The sequence below is a fragment of the Pholcus phalangioides genome, unplaced genomic scaffold, assembly GCF_987345545.1.
Source record: "Pholcus phalangioides strain wild (caught in Gottingen) unplaced genomic scaffold, Ppha-v1.0 ptg000015l_1, whole genome shotgun sequence".
Classification (NCBI taxonomy): domain Eukaryota; kingdom Metazoa; phylum Arthropoda; class Arachnida; order Araneae; family Pholcidae; genus Pholcus; species Pholcus phalangioides.
Window position 1 is genome coordinate 21,314,733 of NW_028301608.1, and position 17,878 is coordinate 21,332,610.

A 17,878-nucleotide genomic window follows, 5' to 3' on the forward strand; every position below is an offset into this window, starting at 1 on the left:
CCTCCACACATGGATATTTCCCACCAAAATGCAAAGGTGAAAAATCGTTTTCTCTTGGCTTATCAAGAAATAGGAAACGTGTGCCTTCGAGCCATTCTACTGGCAATTGTAGAAACTTCATGAACGGCTCACAAGTAAAAATCGAATGTTTAGAAGTTGCTTAGAAGCATCAATGCCGAAAAAAGCTCATAATGTATAATGCCTCCTCTTGGGAAATATGGGAAACTCATGTTGCTTGAGAGCAACGCGGCCAAACAAAGTGTTACATTAGAAAAATAAAATTTATAAGTCAGAGAGAAGAGGATGATCTCTCAGACCTGCAACGTGATACTTACACAACATGGAAATTTACGCATTTACCATCTTCACTTCAAAATATAGAAAACAGGTAACAGCACCAACAAGAAGACGAGACAAGAGCAACTCTAATAACATAATCACCTTAGGCGCCACACTTTAGGAGCCGCATATACACACCTAATGGCATGGTTGACAATTTTTGATTTCTGCCCCTTATTTCCACACTCTCATTTCATCATGTAAAAAATGGCAAAAAATCTAATATTTCAATCATCGACACATCTCGAAGAATTTTCATTAAAATGTTATGGATACTTTTCTTTCGGAGAGACTTCGGGGGTTCAGTGAGCATGGATGGGAAAACAATTAACTCATTATTTTTACATTGCTGTACAAAGAGTATTATTTTTAAAGAAGTTCGTGGACCTTCATTTTTCCTCATTTTATTGGTACAGGCTGGGGGGCCATGGACTTACTCTAACTGACGTAAATTTCCCATGGAACACGAAACATTAAGAACCCTTGATCAAACCCCTTCCACTTGAAGAGAAAAATAAAATATATCAAAAAGAAATTTAGAAATCAAAAATTTGAACTGACATAAAAAGTGAAGGGGGAGTTCGGAAGGTTCCAAGACTTCATAGAAACATTCAAATTTCCCTCAGCGCGGTGACCGATCCCTATGGCACGTTTTATAAGGCAACGATCAAGCAATCATCCCTATCACCACAAATTTTCTACACAACTGATCCAAAGGAAAATCTATTCATTAAGGATCAAAGCGTTGAGACAACTTCAACTCTTCATCCCGAGGAAATCAATGATACTTCCTGATGCATCAAATTCAATTGCATCTTCACAACCGAAATCAGATAGAACCGAACCTGATACCCGGAAAATTTCGACTCACGAACTTTGGCACATAGTGATCCATCTCAACAAACGTAAAGCTCCGGGAATTGACTCAATTAACAACGTAATGCTTTTAGCCTTGCTTAAACGATTTCCGGAGATGTTTTTAACTTTATTCAACAAATGCCTACAACTCTAATTCTTTCCCAGTCATTTCAAGCAAAGCAAGGTTTTATTCTTCTTGAAAAAATATAAAGATCCCTCACTAATTAATTCATATAGGCCTATACACCTACTGTATACATTTGGGAAGCTTTCGAGAAGATCTTGTGCCAAAGAATCTCTTTCTTTCTTGATAAATCCTCTGTTTTCAGTCCGTTTCAATCTGGTTTCCTTCATGGCAGATCGACTGACCAGGCTTTGTTTGAAATCTTGATGGAAATTCATAAACAAAGGGCAAAACAGCGTAACGTTGTGGTTATTACTCTGGATATTCAGGAAGCTTTTGACAACATTGATCATCAGATTATTAGCCATAAGATGCCTGAGCTCCCTATCCCATCCAATCTTGTGGACACAATGAAGAGTCTTTTGCAGAATAGAATGATTTAAATCAACACTCCACTAGGTCGTCGCACACAAGATGACGAAAGGATGCCCGCAGGAATCATGTTTTGGTCCCCTGATGTGGAACCTTTTTATAAATGACCTATACTGAAGCAAAAGTGGCCTAATAACGTTAGGGTCCAGGCTTATGCAGACGACATAACTGTAATAGCCTCGGGCCCGGAGGTGGAAAGGACAGGAACACTTGCAACGTTTGTACTAAATAAAATCAATGACTGGCTGTTCATGACCTGAACATAGCCACTGAAAAAACTAACCTTATGTGGATTACCTCGAAAAGGCCCCCATCTACTAAGATTGGTGGTAGATTCATCATAAAGAAGTCTAGTATCAAAATACTTGGAGTACATTTCGACGATAAACGTAATTAGTATCAACACATCTCGGATCTCTCCTTGAAAATAAATAAGCTACTGTCCAGATTCTGGTGCTCAACCGGGAAAAATTTGGGCATTTCTACAACTATGAGGAGAACCCTTTATCAGACGGTCGCTCAGAGAATTTTGGTATATGGTGCGACTACATGGGGCTTTACACTGAATAAGGAACAAGCAAGAAGGCTGGATTCCATTCAACGGTGATGTCTTTTTTATATATTTTGAAGGCCTATTCAACATCTCTTCAGGTATTAGCTGGCGTGCCACCTCTCCACCTATTTGTGGAATATTAAGCAAACAAAGGAGCTCTCTTCAGTAATAGAAGAGATATTTATGTCCAGGGTGAAACTATTGTGGGCCATCGACAAATACAACGAAAAATCACGGGATGGTATCCCCATCCATCTGAGTACCCAAATGTCTATCAAATATCCACTATAGAGTCTTCAGTGGATTCAGATGAGCATACAGTATATGCAGATGGATCTAAGACTGACGATGGAGTAGGAGCTGCGTTTATCATTCTCAAAAGTGAAAAGATATATAAATGGTCTTGTAGACTAAATAAAAATAACTCTGTATTCCAGGCGGAATTATTTGTAATATATATGGCCATTAAGAAACCAGAGAAATTACAGGAAAATTGCTCCATATTCTCAGGCTCACTTCATCAATTCACGCAATTAAAGATCCCCTTATCTACACATCTCCCGCAAGGCAAATTAGATCAACTTTATGTTGTAACCCTAGATCAGTTTATCAGTTTATTATGGGTAAAAGCACATGAAGGTACCCGTGGTAATGAACTTGCTGAACTGGCAAAACAGCAACTAGGAAAGAGCCACCGGACTTTTCAGTACTTTTTCCCAAAATCATGGGTGGTTAACATTTTTCGTCAGGAGATAATGAATAAATTTCAATACCGATGGACAAATGAGAGGAAAACTGGTCGAAAAATCGACGCCCTCCTTCCAACAGTTAAGTTTAAGTTTAGGAAATGTACCAGAGAAATAATTATCTTTTTCTCCGAACATGGTCCATTTCCAACATATTTGGCAAGGTTCCATCTACAAACTGACAAATGTAAATGCAGAGAAGAGGGCACTCCCTTTCATTATGCCAGTTCATGGACATAGACGAAAGATTTTCACATTCGTAAAATGCCTCAAAATACTCAGGAGACCTGCAGTCAGTCCTCAACAACACAAATCTTCACGTCAAAATTAAAAGATTTCATTCAAGAACATCGAGATAAAATTATTATACCTAGAGAAGTGGACTTACAGATTACTGCCGAAGAGAATTTTCCGTCGTACTCAGACTCTGATTTTGAACTCTAAGTCAATCTTGCATGGAATGTATAGCTAGATCTATTATATTGCACAGAGAAACGTATGATTCCTTTCTTATATAATACTGTATTGTGAATAATATTTTTGTATTGTAATTTTTTACCTATCTATTAAAAACAATTTGTATGTTATAATCTTCCATATATATTTTATTTATATCTTCATATACTATCCTGTGAATTATAAATCCATAGCTTGTGTCATGCGTATGTTCATATATATTCAGCTTGTTTTGTCTAGTTGTGGTCTGTGAACCAATGGAATTTCAAATATCGAACTGAGTTGCATACCGGATTGAACTTGAACTTTGATTTCTATGGACTACAGAAGCCTATTATGGAAATGATTTGGAATATGTATATATATGTATATTGATGTTATCGCAGTTACTCCCCTATTCAGAACTGTGATGTTTAACGAACTCCGTTTATAGTGATTGTTGTTAATTCCCACTCCTGAACACCCCTCCCCCCCATTTTTTTTATTCTATGCAGTGCTGTGCTCTTTTTATGTTATATTTTTAGGTGGACGATGAAGCAGCTCGATGTGGAGAGGTGCCAGAATAGGATTAGATTGGTCACTTGACCAGTTATTAGGGATTTAGTGCAATGATGATAACGGTTTAGTATGTGCCATTGGATGAGAAGCGGAAGTTTGGTTCTTTTCTATTTATCTCATGGATTTTTTTCCCATTTCTATGGATGGGGAGTGCCGGATGGTGGCATCTTGGGCCGCCGGGAGGTTTTTGCTGGTCCTTTTCCTGGGTCGGAGGTCCGGTGGCACGATGCCAGCCTGCGTTAAACCCGTGGTCTCGGTGGCTGGCGGGGAGTTCCCTTTTCCAGCATGGTCCAGCCGTGAGGTGACCTACTTATATCCCGCAAGGTACAGAGTGGGGGCCGTGTTTGGTGTTTGCATAACTTTAGCCCGACAGGTGTACTTACAGATTACTGCCGAGATTTTCCGTCGGACTCTGATTTTGAACTCTAAGTCTATCTTGCGCGGAATGTATAGCTAGATATATTATATTTTACAGAAACGTAGACGATGGAACAGCTCGATGTAGAAAGATTTCAGAATAGGATTAGACCGGAGGTCCGGTGGCACGATGCCGGCCGGCGTTCGGCCCGTGGTCTTGGTGGCTGGCGGGCTTTCCTTTTTCCAGCATGGCCCAGCCGTGAGGTGACCTGTTTATATCCCGTCATGACTTCAACCAAGTCTATGTCTCTCTGTAAGTATGGTATTCTATTATTATTTATACTGTACGCATATTCCTATTATACCCCAAAGGCGAGGGAAGGGTATATTTCAAACATCGCGAAATAGTGGTGGAGAAAAATATTACTACTGCACAGTAGTGTAGAAAAAGTGTTCTTAAGAGCAGCTATATACAGTCGGCCTGTTTAATCGGATATGATTCCAGCACTTGACATCACGCCCGAGTGGCTTGGGGGTAAGATAACGTCTAACATCGTTAAGGTTTCCGTCAGGTCCCAGGTTCGATCCCGGGGAAGAATATAGATAACAAGATATTTTTCCCTAAGGAGTGAGGCGACCACCGAGAGATGGCACCTTCATTTCCAACCCAACCCGTTAATGGCACTAAATTGCAAAATAGCGGTTTGACTGCAGTTGGTGTTTGGTACGAAATATCCGATTTATGTGGGGAAAACAATTCAATTGCCATTTTTACAACCTTAGTATACTTTGAATATTGAAAAATGATGAAGGATCAATACTAAATAAAGCTTCTCGAATATAAATCAGACATCAACAATAAAATGAAAATTATACTTAATTACAATATCTAAGATTTTTACTTTTCAATTGGAAAGTTAGCGCCCTTTATTGGCTCAAGGGAGAATAAAAGTAAAATAATAAAATGTACTTATTGAAGACAAATTGAATACACTTAGGAGTCAGTACTTCTCACACAAGTGTATTTACTTTAACCCATTGACATATTTTTCATTAATTTCAAACGCTTCATTCAATAAAAACATTATGTCTATAGTGGTTGACGTGTATTGACAAATGTGAAGCTTAAAATTTAATTATCTATTTAATTTGAATTTAATTAACAATCTATCTTTCTCTTCACACATTGATCATGGGGGTCTGGCCCCACCCCACCCCGAAATGTAAGAGAATGGCCAAATCCATTGTTCTGTCACTTTGGTCCCCCCCACCCCGAACGAAATTTCTGGCTACGCCCCTGCGACCTACTCTACTCTATGCTTCGCCAGCTTGGGCGTATGCTTGTAAAACGAATATCAAAAAACTACAGACTATGCAGAACAAAATACTCAGAAGATTTGTTGGAGCCCGTTGGTTTGTTCGTGGAATAAACGTCAGACAAGACTTGGACATACCTCACATATTCACATACATTAAGAAATTAAACAATGACCAATTCGAGCGAATGTTTAGTTCCCAATTCGAACATCTGAGGGAAATTGTTGACTATGATGCTGACTGCTTAAGGAAATATAGGAGGCCCAAACAAATTGGGCGCCTTACATGGGAGAGTTTGTAAAGATGTTTTCTTCTACAAATCTCATTGTATACATACTATTTTAATACATAAATTCTCTCATTCAATTGTATATACTCACATTACTTGCCTACTATGTATCTATCCACTTTTGACATTTATTCGCATCTTCTCATTACCGAATTTTGTATATACACATATATTTCCCAATTGAACTTGCATATTGAACTTGACCTGCATATGATGTACATTTGAAAAAAGTGTAAAAAAAAAAGAGCGAGAAGACTCTTTTTGAACTTTGGATTGTTTTGCTTACATAAAATTTGTCAATAGTAAATCCCCATTAATTTCTGATGCACTGAGTTGAAACAGAACTTTATTACCTGTGTTGCATTTTTGATGTTATTGCTGGGGTTTTTTGCGTCACGACTCCCATGTGATGTTTTTTCCCCCATTCCACTTCGAATAGATGTTGCTAGCTGCAGATTGTGTGACCTGCTTCTGTGAACTGTGATGACATTTGCCTGCTTATAGCCAGATCATGACTTTTAACCAATTTGACCAGTTCTTTTTACATACACTACACATTCATGCAAACACATATCTATCTACAAACATGTACACATTTTCTTCTTCACAGGCCTTCTTGGAAAGTTTTTATGCCGGCAGTTGGCCCTCGCGGGCTGTGAATCGGCTCAAAGTTCAATTCTGGTCTGGTCTGATAAGCGCTAAAATCACCACATTAAGCGAAAAACGTTATTGTTACACCTGTCTCTACGGGAGAAATTTTTGTAGATTTTATCATTTAAGCTGGGGTATCCATTTATCCGATCTCATTGATCAGTTTATGCGTGTGCCGCATAAGCCAATTTCAATATATCCTCCTTGAACAGTGTACACACACACACTTATAAAATCCTTGAGGAGTTTTTCGCTATATTAGAGAACTGAACTTTTTTTTATACACAAACACGTTTTTTTGACTGTTTAATCAGACTGTTGTTTTATTTTGACAGAGAGTCATTAGGCCGCCTTTAGGTTCGTTTGACAGTTTTTACAGCTGTCGGTTCACTGTATATACATTCTTGCGTCATTTTACGAGATAATAATAATAATGCCCGAAACTGTGTTCGTTGATATTTTAAGGTCGGGAACATTCTTCACTTGTTTTGCAAATGGTTGACGAAATAGAAAATAATGACTTCACAAAATCATAAATAATCTCGAAAATAAGAGACACGGGTATTTTTTTCTAATCAAAACACAGAAGGTATTTAAGATGCTGCTTATATATGAAAAAAATGGCATTTTTGTTTCGGTAATAATCTGAGTAGTTGTGTGTTGTTTTTCGTATCGGAGGTGAGTTGGATGTACTGTTACACATATAATGTTATATCATTACGTAAAATTGGGGGAAATCATGTTAAGCTTTTTTTATTTTTGTTAGTTGAATACCTAAAACTTATTATAAAATTTAATTATAGTCATGTAATTCGCCTATGTACGGATATTTTTAAGATAATTTACTCTGGAAAACCCGACAAGAGGCATGTAGCTTCAGAGATGAAAGTTTATAATGCATCTAAAATATGTTTTATCTAATCATCATTAATTAAAACGGGACAAATGATTTTTAATGGTTTAATTATGTGTTAATTTTTTTTTCACTCTTATTTATACGAATTAAAATTGTTAATACACGGGGGACTGAGATTTCGGTCCAATCTCGTCAGACTGGAATTGAAAACTCTTTCTTCAGCTACTACGACGACTACTACTACTAGACAACACATGCACCTCGTCCCGTGGAATGCCCCGTGGAATTTCCAATGAATAAGTACATGTAGGAATGTGCGTGTTCAACTTTAGCCGTGGATTCCCCCCCCCCCCCGGAAATCTTGATGTCTGCTATGGACCCCTATTTATTTATAGCAGCAGAAAATACAGTTCTCTATCAGCGAGAATGTTACGAAAACTGAGGACATTCCATCCAGTATCAATGATTGGATAGCAATGCCATCAGGACTGCAAAAGAACTAAAACAACGCTTCCTACGCCTATCGAAATACAATTTTTGGCAAATCATAACGGTACCATTACTGCAGTCTACCAACGTTGCAGCGGTGCTTTTGCGCGTTAATTTTGTTAAAACTTTTGTTTTTAAACAATTAATTCTATGTTTTTTTCACCTCAACATTAATTTATTTTATAAATTCTACAGTACTAAACCATGGACCACCCCCCCCCCCTTAGTAAAAAGGTCGTGGACCCCTGGGAATACAGGCATCCCCAATTAAGAACCGCTAGTTCAAAAAAAATGGTAGTAGATGCAGAGCTAGCCAGTGGACTGCCTTCAGCTTTTCATTTGTTAACATAGAAGTGTGTAGCCTTGCCATGGCCCCCCAAGGTGGGGTGGTGGCTGATAGGGCTCAGTTCTCATAATTTCTTGCTTTTTCACGATATAAATTAAATACATAGACCAGGGGGCCCGCAAAAGATCCCAACCTAGGGACCCCGCTCCAGGATATGGTGGCCATGAGCCTTGCATTGTCGTGGTAAAGAACGGCACGAGGAAGTCACCGTTGCAGACAATTTTCGGTACTCCAAGGCAGTACTATCCAGATATCCCCAATGATGGATTGAGGTCTCCCATAGCTAATACGCGTACCTGTGGATGGTATTCTGATATCTCTCTACTTTTATAATTTCGTGAAGAGCACGAATGTTTTCTACAATGATGTTCGTCCATGGTTGGACTCATTTACAACCGCATCACCTTCTGCGAAAAAAAAAAAAAACTAGTGCCAATCATACACTCGAGTTTTAATAGTGTACGTAGAGTCTCCTCAATTTCAGTCGGTTTTACGCATTCTTTAGCCAGAAATTTTATGATAATGCGTTTAAGTATCTCTTGCTGACTTATTGTGCTACTGAATACAGATACGAGGTACTGCAGACGACAAGAAGAGGTAAGATACTGCCAATATTCAAACCACCTGTCAGTAACCGTTAGAAAAAGGGGTTCTCAACCTTTTCCCACCCGCGGAGCCTCTTTCCCTAAGCCAGTGTTTCCCAACCGCCGGGCCGCGGCCCAGTATCGGGCCCTGAAATCAGTCGAACCGGGCCGTGAATCGTTCACCGGTTTATTTTTACCCATCTATTTCCCATTAGGGGTGCGCATGACCTGGCCGTACACTCACGTAAAAGAAATCAACTGGGCCGCGGGCTTCCAAAGTTGAGTGGACAGTTTAGAACAGTTTTTCTCGAACGATGGGGCGTGAGTGATTCATTATTTCATTTTCCCCCATTTGTTTCCTATTAGTCGAGTTTATGACCGGGCCTTACACTGAAAAAATTTTATTGTACCGGGCTGCGGGCTTCCAAAGGCTGAGAACCACTGTCCTAAACAACGCTTATCTGCGGCTCCCCGGCGCAGTTTAACAAAGAATCTCTTCGAAAAACCTTTGTCGAGGAAGGCGCTCCGTGGTGCCTCTGTCAAACGTTGGCGGCACACCAGAATGCCACGGCGCACAACTTTATTGAGACGATTGGTGATTTTGCGAAACCACCGGTGTATGATTTACACAGTAACACATACTGTATATATTTTAACGTTAAAATGTATAGGTACCGATTGCGGATAAAACCCACCAAAAGTCGTTATAAATGTGAAAGTCGTGCAAACGAGGTTTCACTATATCGAACCTCCCCGTCAGCGGACAAAATTTTTGGTCGCGTGTGTGTTCGTTATCGAGAGGTATAGACTCCCTGTATCAATTCAATCTATACGGTTCTACTTAGTTTTACAGAGTACTGTTAGATTCAATAAATGATTTAATTAGTTTTTTTCTTCTATTTGAGCGTAACTCCATGCTCACTTGAACGTATTTTTCATTAGTTTATAGAGTGTACATCTGTGGATCATTTGTAAGCATACATGAAAATATGGACGTTGAACTGACATCGAAAGTCAATGGCTATAATCCTCATCATCATCACAAAACGCCAAAATCCCGATCAGCAATGGACGAAAATCACGCGAAATCGAAGGATAGAGTGGACAAACGCATCACCACTGATGAAAACGAGCTAGAGATTCCAGAACCTCCTGATGGAGGTTGGGGTTGGCTCATCGTTCTGGCGTCGTTCCTATGCAACACCGTCGTGGACGGAGTGTCCTACAGTTTCGGAATACTTCTCATAGAGTTCGTTGACTATTTCAAGTCCCAGAAAGGTGAAACGGCTTGGATTGGATCCCTTTTATCCGGTGTACTTTTTGCTTCAGGTAAAGCACGTGGATTTTTCGTGAATCATACTCAGCAAATGATTCACTGGTGTTTGTTTATTATGCAAATAAATACGAGTGTATTCTTATATGCAGAAATAAAATACGAATCATACACATATGCAGGACTTTTCGTGGGTCCATTGACGAACAAGTTTGGATGCTGTCCAGTCACCATGGCTGGTAGTGTAGTAGCCGCATTCGCCTTCCTGGTCAGCACAGTCGCTCCAAATATACGAGTTCTTCTCTTTACATATGGAATATTAGGAGGTATAGTACATTGTGTTGAATTAACTCTTTTAATTAACTAACTATTGGTAAAATATTTCTGATGATCGATTTTTCAAACAACGTTTAAAGTAACGCAATAATTTTCAATATTTGTATGTAACTCAAAGAGCAACTTAATTCTCCTGATTTTTTTTCACAATGCTTTGTTTTCTTGTCCAACTAGGTTTCGGTCTCGGTATGATATACTTGCCTGGTATCGTTAGCGTCGGGTATTATTTTTCAAAGAAGAGAGCACTAGCGACGTGTATCGCAACTTGTGGTGCCGGAATGGGAGCGTTTGTCTTCGGTCCTCTCACGCAAAAACTTCTCGAGACGTACGACTGGAAAGGTACTCTAGTTATAATAGCTGGTTTGTCCATCAACTGTATGGTTTTTGGTTCAATCATGAGACCGCTCAAGGCTAAAAAAAGAAAACCTAAAGCAATTAACACAAATGAATGCGTACAAAACAATGGGCAACTGATGAACAACACTGAGCCATATGTACAGTCACCCCTTAGTATGCAGGAAATCGGTGCACGGGACTTTAGTGATGCCAATTTGGACTTTGACCCCGTTTGGAAAAACAACGATTATTTGATGCATAGAAATGAATATCGACGGAAGTCGGTGACGCCAAAACTTATCGACTCTATACGCAATAATCCCGAAATTCCAGAAAACTGCTCGTTTCCGACTTCTCAGAAAGCAGATGCTAAAATGTCCTCGTGTCGAAGTCAAATAAGCTTGAACGATCATTTCCAGAAATTCCCGACTCTGTCTGGTTCAAATCGAGGTTCCGCCAACATCTTGTACCCGACACCTTCCAGTGAAGGTTACATCATCCAGAAGAGCTATCGACGAAGGAAGTCGATTAACCCAGAAGATCTAGCCAAGCCACTTTACAGAAAAGACATTTTTTACAGTGGGAATATCTCACATTTACCTGAATTCAAGCAATCCAGACATGACGTCAGAGCCTACGTGGCCAACGTGACGTCACTACCGAATGATCAGTCATCGAGTTTGGTGTCCACTGCTGGGGGAACGTGCTCTAGATTCAAAATAGCCAAGGGTATAGCGGCTGCTCTCGAAATGAATTTGGAGTTATCTTTATTAAGAAATTTTTCCTTCTTCATGGCATGTGTTGGAAATCTTTTTGGTTTGGCCGGTTACTTTATGATGTGGGTTTACCTCATCGACAGCTGCATCCACAAGGGCATATCGGAAGATCGCGCCTCAATATTTATATCAATCATGGGCATAATGAACTTGGTAAGCAAAATCATGTTCGGATTTATCGTGGACCGTCCAAATATACGATCGTTGGACATATACAACGTGTGTCTTGTTGTCAGTGCCCTTGCCGCCGCATCGATCCCATTTTGTTACAGCTATACTGCTATCGCCACAGCGACATCGATCTTCGGTGCCTTTGGAGGTATAGTTCCAGGAAAATTTTTCGAATTTTATATTTAAGAACAGAAATTTAAAGAAATATTTCTTTTGTTCCCAAGAACCAAAATGACGGCAAAACGTATGTAAATTTTGAATCTTTTCCACTGTAGGGGCATACATCTCGCTGATCTCGATTGTCTTGGTGGACATGATGGGATTGGACAAGCTGACAAATTCGTTCGGGATATTGAATCTATTTCGGGGAGCTGGATCCATCATTGGACCACCCTTAGCTGGTAAGTCTCTCTACATGTGTCGGGTGATCAGATAGGGTGCCCAAATCTTGGAATGGAGATGGAACAAGTGGCCCGTTTAATGGGCAGGACTGGAATTTAAAAAAAAAAACCGGTTGACAAAATTAGTTAAAATTTTAATGAATAGATGGTGCCACACTCGACTTCTTGAAGTGGTAGGTGCATTTGAAGGTCATTGTTTACAATAACAGTTCTTAAACTCTGTATTAGATTGAATAGTTCGTATGTGAGGCATACGGATCCATTGCAGTAGAGACATTGCTTCAATGGGGCTTTAAATTCTACTCTTCGCTTGCGTCGTGACGTTGCTAGGGAAGGCGATCATTTTGAACCCATCACGATGCGATGTGAGCAGCGTTTGCTTAATAAAATTCCACCCACTGTTTAAAGAACATTGGACAAAAGACTGCGGTGCCATCTATTAGCAGAAGGTGCAACAAATTTTCAAAACAGTGTATGTATTCGAAATTCCAAGCCTGTCCACTAAACGTACCACCACTTGTTTCATCTTTCTGTCTACAGTAGAATCTTTCGATAACGGACACCCATGGGACCAAAAAAAAATTTCCGCCAATGGGGAGTGTCCGCTAATTGGGAGGTATGACATATAATGGAATCTCGTTTATACGAATTTCACATTTATACGACGGCCACGATTGGCTTCGGTCATCATTGGCTCCTATGAAAATGCATATGTTATTCTAAAAGTGATACACCGGTGGCTATGCATAATCACCAATCGTCTCGATAAAAAAGTTTGATTAAATTTCACTACATTTAACACTTATAACTGGCGATTGTGCATAATTACGCAATAAAGTTAGAAAGTCTGATATAATATAATGCATATGGAAAAAAATATATATAATCTTTCTTCTTTTCACTAAACCAGTTAATTATTTTTACCCGCACATGATACGCGCACTTCACGTACTTTGCAATAAAAATTAAAATAAGTGTGAAGATAAAAGCATAACAACACACATATAATCAGTTTTGTAATGTTGGCTTTGTTCACACGAATCAACAAACAAAACCAACGTTACCATTCAAATTCACTATATTGGGTCATAGTTACGTTCAGTTAATAAAGTAATTAATTGATTGACGATTCATATATTTAGGGGCCATTCAAGTAAGTTACGTTAAGCAGATTTTCAGCCATTTTTGCCCCCCCCCCCCCCCGTGAGCAAAATTTCGTCAGCAGCTTAGAATATTTCATATCTTCAAAAAGGGGTGGTTGATGACGTACGCAACTTTCGAACCCCCCTTCCCCCCCCCCCCTTGTCATCAAAAGTCAGCAAATCCGAAACCCCCTTCCCCCCTCTCGATTCTGACGTAATACTTGAATGCCCCCTTACCGGCTTGATATGATAAATTTTAGGTGTGTGACCAAAAATTAATAAATTAGAGTTTGGAAAAAAAAATTACAGGCTGCCTGATTTTACTGTCCGCTAACGGTGAGTGAAAAAAACATTGAAGCCATATTCCATGGGACCGGGGATCAGAAAATATCCGTTAAGGGAGGTTCCACTGTATTACTGTGTATTCTCCACCGGAGTAGTGCATTGGTAAGAGGCTCGTCTTCCACCAGGAAGGTTACTACCGTCAAGGTCCACGAGTTTGAATACGGGGGAAGAACATCGCAAACAAGTACTTTTTACCCACCAAACCTGGAGTGACCACCGATAGATGGCACCTTAATTTCCTACCCCACTCCACTGGTTGAAAATTGCCGTTTGGCGATATATAACCGGAATTGGTGTACGGTAAATTAGTGTCTATTACAGTTTCCAAGTTTTGTCATTTCAAAGATACTGGGGTTCTTTGTGAAACACCTTGTAGCTTGATCCATACTGTTATAACACTGTAGGATGATAAGATGTTTAACCCTTTCACCGGGATATGAGATATCCCGGATGAGATATCACCTTTCATGAGATATCTCGCTTCCTTTAAAGCTTTAACAATGTCAATTATTTTTAATAAGACAAACCCAGATATACGAGGTATTATAAAGCTTATTTCACATCTTTCTACCCCTACTGTAAGAATCGGTATGATAAATACGATATCGGCATGATAAATATGACAATGGGTCTGTAAGAATCGTATGAAAAGCTACTTCATAAAAATTATACATGACATTTTACAGGAGATCTAGTGATTTCTGCCATGTCAGGGAAAGGCTTCAAAGAGAAAAAATTGCGCTGCATTACATGCTTCAAATAAGTTTTTACATTCTTCAAATACGTTTTTCTCCTAGGAGAAGGAATGATCGATATAGCATTTAAATTTTCAAAGTTAGTTTACAAAAATCATTATTCCCTATGCATCATGATTGATGAGTAGGGAAAATAAGCTCATGAAAAATCACAAAGCTCCATATTTCTAACCGATTTGTGAAATTTTGTGAAATATAATTCGCTTTCGTTTTCATCCTTTACCACCCGTAGGTACAGTATTTGATTACACTGGCGACTATGACATACCATTCTATATGGCAAGTGGATTCTTATTACTTTCCGGCATCTTTACTCTAGTCATTCCGTGCCAGTCGCTGTGCAGAGAGACCGTCATCGAACGAGAGCAGAATGGCGTAAAACCCTCAAATGAAGTCCAGAAACAATCCAAGGCCTTGTTAGCGTAAAGATAGACGATGAAGAGCACCTGGGTATTTAAATATTAACGTCTAATCAAAAATAATTAAAAGAAAAACAAAGATGAAACTTGGGAAAGAAGTCAGGCCGGGTGATACTATCTCACCAAAGGTCTTTGTCGCTGTTTCAGAAGAAGTATTCGGAAAACTGGATTGGAATGAGGAAGGAATTAAAATAAATTTAGAATTTCTCAACCATTTACGTTTTTTGCCGACGACATTGTTATTATAAGCAGTAATCCAGACGAGCTAGAGGAAATGATGGAAGAACTCGCGAAGGCAAGTATCCACGTGGGGTTGAAAATGAATCTGCAAAAGACTAAAGTTATATTCAACTACTTTGTTTTGAAGAAGATTCTGCTCAAAAACACAGAGATAGAAGAAGTAGAAAGCTATGTATGCCTGGGACAAGAAATTACCACGGACAACGGAGTCATTAATGAAATAAACAAGATAATCAGGATCGGATGGAGCACTTTTGGCAAAAACTGTGTAATTCTGAAGAGACACATGCCATTACGCCTGAAAAGAAAAGTGTTTAATTAGAATGTGCTACCAGCACCGACTTACGGAGCCGAAACATGGACACACACACACGCAAGACGATACAAAGGCTATAGATAACACAAAAGGAGTATGAATAGATACATGTTAGCCATCACAAGGAGAGACAGAAAACGAATCACTTGAATAAGTCACACAAAGGTATGTAATATCATGGAAAGAATTAAACGTTTAAAATGGAAATGGGCTGGACATATTGCAAGAAGACAGGACAACTGATATTGTCCTATATATACTCGGACCACGAGTATTCTGGACTGGTACCCCCGTGATGTTAAACGTCCGAGAAGGCGTCCCCACGCAAGATGGATCGACGAGATCCGAAAATGGCTGGATTCAACTAGATGCCTGATGCTTCTGTCATCCAGTTGAATCCAGCCATTTTCGGTGAGTAAAATGGAAAAATTTAAAGGAGACCTTCATCAAGCAGTGGATTGAAAATGGTTGATGATGAATCAAGAGAAACGTCAGAAATAGGAAATAGTATTGGTCCTCGATAAAGATGATAATGTAGAGACTATTCAGGTACGAACGAAAAAAATAATCTCCATGAGTTCATCTTAAACGTTTGTTTCAAAAAACTAGGACGTCACAGACGCAGATCATGAAATGCTCAAGTTAGAAAGGCCAAATTTACTGTGCCTATTACATTAATTAACATTAACATCTTCTAAGAAGTTGTTCTTGGGCGAATCGGCGGCAAGAAAAAATTGTATAAAAAAGACTGAATGTGCAGTAAAAAAATGGCACCAGCTTTCACAGACGAGCTGATTGTGTGTACATAGTATAAATAATAAAAAGGTCTACTGATTCTCATTTACCCAATTTTAAAGCTGCTCATTTCAGCCTTCGATCAGTTTTGATCTTTTTTATAGTGCTTGCTCTCTCTCTCTCTCCTCGGTGTTTTGAAAAATTTACCTTTCAATTTTAGGGTCATATCTCTGGAACGAATCAAACGATTTTACTTAGAAACCTATGATAAATCTCGTTTCGGCTAACGAATAATTTGCTTTACGAACGTACCTTCGGAACGAGTTATCTTCGTTAGCCGAGATATCACTGTATTCCTCTTAGGGGTCATTCAAGTATTACGCCAGCATCGAGGGGGGAGGGGTTTTCGGATTTGCTGACTTTTGATGACAAAAGGTGGGGGGGGGGGGTTTGAAGGTTGCTTACGTCATCAACCACCCCTTTTTGAAGATATTAAATATTCTAAGCTGCTGACGAAATTTTGCCGAAAGGGGGGGAGGGGGTCAAAAATGGCTGAAAATCTGTTTACGTAATACTTGAATGGGCCCTTAGAAAAGGAATTTCTCAAACCTCCTTCAAGGCAAGGGCGTAGCGAGGGGGGAGGACGTGGAGGGGTCTGGTCTCCCCCCCCCCTTTCCCGAAATGTGGGAAAATGGCAGAAAAAAAGGGAAAAAGACAGCCAAATCTATTGTTCTACCACTTTGGTCCCCCCCCCCAACGAAATTTCTGGCTACGCCCCTGCTTCAAGGTATTTCTAGCCAGGTAGGAGGCCTATTATGATCTTAAGTCACCCCCTGTCTATGGAATCTTGGGTTAGAAACCCGTTTTAGCCTGGCTTGTGCATGGAAATCATTTTTGCCTTGGCAGGAACTCGATAGATTCGATCTTCCGGGGGTTTCGTGGCATTCTTCGGTAAATAAAGTCCATTTAGCCAACCTATAATATTTTCCAAACCATGTTGCGGAGAACAATAGTGTTGTTCCTGGAGGCCTGTGGAGGTATTCCGTTGTGGTCGAGGTAACAATTTTGTTGAAGTATCTTCCTATATTCAAAATGAAATTGAAGCTTCCATCTCAAAAATATTATTTTAAAATTCGAGGAACTGAAACAATTTCCATATTCTAAGCATCTTGTAAGCACATTTATGATAATGTTATAATTTTTGAACAATTCATAAAGAAAATGTTAAGGATTTTACACCAAAAAAAGTAGTACTTACAGGGTCATTTCGCGAGCCGCAGAGCACCCCCCCCCCAATTAAAGCTTAGGGTATCTCTCTGCCCATGCGTGCAGGGCCGTCTTCGAGAGCATAATATGAGCCTCGTGCAAAGTGATTTTTCTGAGGCCGTTATCTCTGGCTAGAAAATGCTTTTGTCCACCAATTTACACGATCACTCTCGGAAATTTTAACCAGATCTCATTTTTATAAGGCCCTTGAGTAGTTACGGCCCTGCGCGTCACTCACATGAGGTGGGGAGCTTATATATACAGGAATCCAGGCTTGGGGCCGGGGTGAACCTTACTGTTATTTTTATTTATTTATTTTTCAGGCTCTAAATTTAATATAGAGGGTCCCGTGAAAAATTTTGGCCTGGGTTTCTAATTTACAGAACCCAGTGTTGTGTTGCCAACAGTCAAA

General features: G+C 39.5%; 2 protein-coding genes across 2 annotated transcripts; both read left to right on the forward strand.

Moving 5' to 3' along the window:
- Nucleotides 1–7,318: 7,318 nt before the first annotated feature.
- LOC149075666 (monocarboxylate transporter 10-like) lies at nucleotides 7,319–10,431 on the forward strand. Its single transcript, XM_089245467.1, has 3 exons — nucleotides 7,319–7,358; nucleotides 9,898–10,304; nucleotides 10,411–10,431. Exons 2-3 carry the CDS (start codon nucleotides 9,945–9,947, stop codon nucleotides 10,429–10,431), a joined length of 381 nt encoding a protein of 126 aa, XP_089101593.1. The 5' UTR covers nucleotides 7,319–7,358; nucleotides 9,898–9,944.
- On the forward strand, nucleotides 10,396–16,259 carry LOC149075667 (monocarboxylate transporter 9-like). The gene is made up of 4 exons (XM_089245432.1): nucleotides 10,396–10,554; nucleotides 10,739–11,995; nucleotides 12,123–12,248; nucleotides 14,723–16,259. The coding sequence occupies exons 1-4, from the start codon at nucleotides 10,461–10,463 to the stop codon at nucleotides 14,914–14,916; spliced, it is 1,671 nt and encodes a 556-aa protein (XP_089101558.1). The 5' UTR covers nucleotides 10,396–10,460; the 3' UTR covers nucleotides 14,917–16,259.
- Nucleotides 16,260–17,878: the final 1,619 nt, after the last annotated feature.

Excerpts from the sequence above, each read along its gene's own strand:
- LOC149075666 (XM_089245467.1), top strand. The coding sequence starts at position 9,945 with ATGGACGTTGAACTGACATCGAAAGTCAATGGCTATAATCCTCATCAT. Across the intron at positions 10,305-10,410 it reads GTAAAGCACGTGGATTTTTC|GACTTTTCGTGGGTCCATTG; the intron begins GTGAATCATACT and ends ACACATATGCAG.
- LOC149075667 (XM_089245432.1), top strand. The coding sequence starts at position 10,461 with ATGGCTGGTAGTGTAGTAGCCGCATTCGCCTTCCTGGTCAGCACAGTC. Across the intron at positions 10,555-10,738 it reads TACATATGGAATATTAGGAG|GTTTCGGTCTCGGTATGATA; the intron begins GTATAGTACATT and ends TTGTCCAACTAG. Across the intron at positions 12,249-14,722 it reads CATTGGACCACCCTTAGCTG|GTACAGTATTTGATTACACT; the intron begins GTAAGTCTCTCT and ends TACCACCCGTAG.